This window comes from Hipposideros armiger, unplaced genomic scaffold (assembly GCF_001890085.2).
Source record: "Hipposideros armiger isolate ML-2016 unplaced genomic scaffold, ASM189008v1 scaffold_595, whole genome shotgun sequence".
In the NCBI taxonomy this organism is placed as follows: domain Eukaryota; kingdom Metazoa; phylum Chordata; class Mammalia; order Chiroptera; family Hipposideridae; genus Hipposideros; species Hipposideros armiger.
Genome location: NW_017731945.1, coordinates 1,046,582 through 1,047,568, shown reverse-complemented (window position 1 = coordinate 1,047,568; position 987 = coordinate 1,046,582). Strand labels below are relative to the sequence as shown.

General features: G+C 39.0%; 1 protein-coding gene across 1 annotated transcript in view; it reads right to left on the bottom strand.

Moving 5' to 3' along the window:
* DST (dystonin) overlaps nucleotides 1-987 on the bottom strand; it is a gene marked incomplete at its 3' end in the record, with an annotated part of 435,221 nt that overhangs the window by 140,958 nt on the left and 293,276 nt on the right. Inside the window, exons 22-24 of the mRNA XM_019624589.1 lie at nucleotides 800-952; nucleotides 459-613; nucleotides 124-250 (exon numbers count right to left, since the gene is read on the bottom strand). Coding sequence (XP_019480134.1) covers nucleotides 124-250; nucleotides 459-613; nucleotides 800-952 — 435 coding nt within the window. The remainder of the gene's footprint in view (nucleotides 1-123; nucleotides 251-458; nucleotides 614-799; nucleotides 953-987) is intronic.

Below are 987 nucleotides of genomic sequence, written 5' to 3'. Positions count from 1 at the left end.
ATGAGTATTAGCACAGATCTGCTGGGCTCTATCCTATGCTCTAGAAAATAAAACTCCACCCCTCATGACAAGGTTGCTCCACATTTTTGGACAGATTAAGATGAAGTGTAGATTTATACTTACTGAAGCCACATTGCTAGCTCGAATTCTATCGATTTCATTGACGAGATAATGCCAGGATACCACACTCTTCATGTTTATGTGAGTTTCATGCCAAAGAGTAAGGACATTCTGATACTGTTGCTCAATTCTGAAATGTATGCAAGAAAACACAGATTAAGCCTTTTCACTCCCTCTGACAACATGCTACAGTTTTTGTTTTTGTTTGTAAAATAGCCCATGTTTTCTAGTTCTAGATCCTTCTGATCCTGTGGGCCTTGACCAAGTATTGATTATTTCTTTAGCCTTTAGAGGGCTTCCAAAGCCAGCTCTCTGTCTTGTAGCTAATGCATACGAACCTGTTTGCAAAGTCGACCGCTTCTTTGTTTGGTGGAGGAACTGTAAAGCACACAGACGGGACCATCGCTTCGTTCCCAGTAGGGCTAATGACCTTCCATTTAGCACGATGAGAGTTGTTCGCCAAAACACATTCATCATCTTTATAAATGGTTATCTGGTTTTAAATGAAGAACAGAAGAACCAAATGAGGTCACTGTTGACTCATCTTTTATCCATACCCAATCTTGGAATTTTTTCTTTTTGTTTTTTTTTGAGGTGGAAAACTTTACTAGTGAGCAATATGATCTCATTTCTAAAATATCTGAATAATGACAGAAATTGGTGTGTTGCTAGGAGTTACCTCGATTTGTCTGTAGTCACAGATGGCTTTGATCGGAATAGAAGTTTTGAGTGGACACTCAGGGTTCCTTGGCTTCAGCTGAATTACTGTTTTTGCTCTCCCCATTAGACTGGCCACGGTGCTTTTGTACTGCAAAAGTTCTTCTTTCTCTTCCTAAGAAATAAATAAGATGGATTTCAAATGGTAAA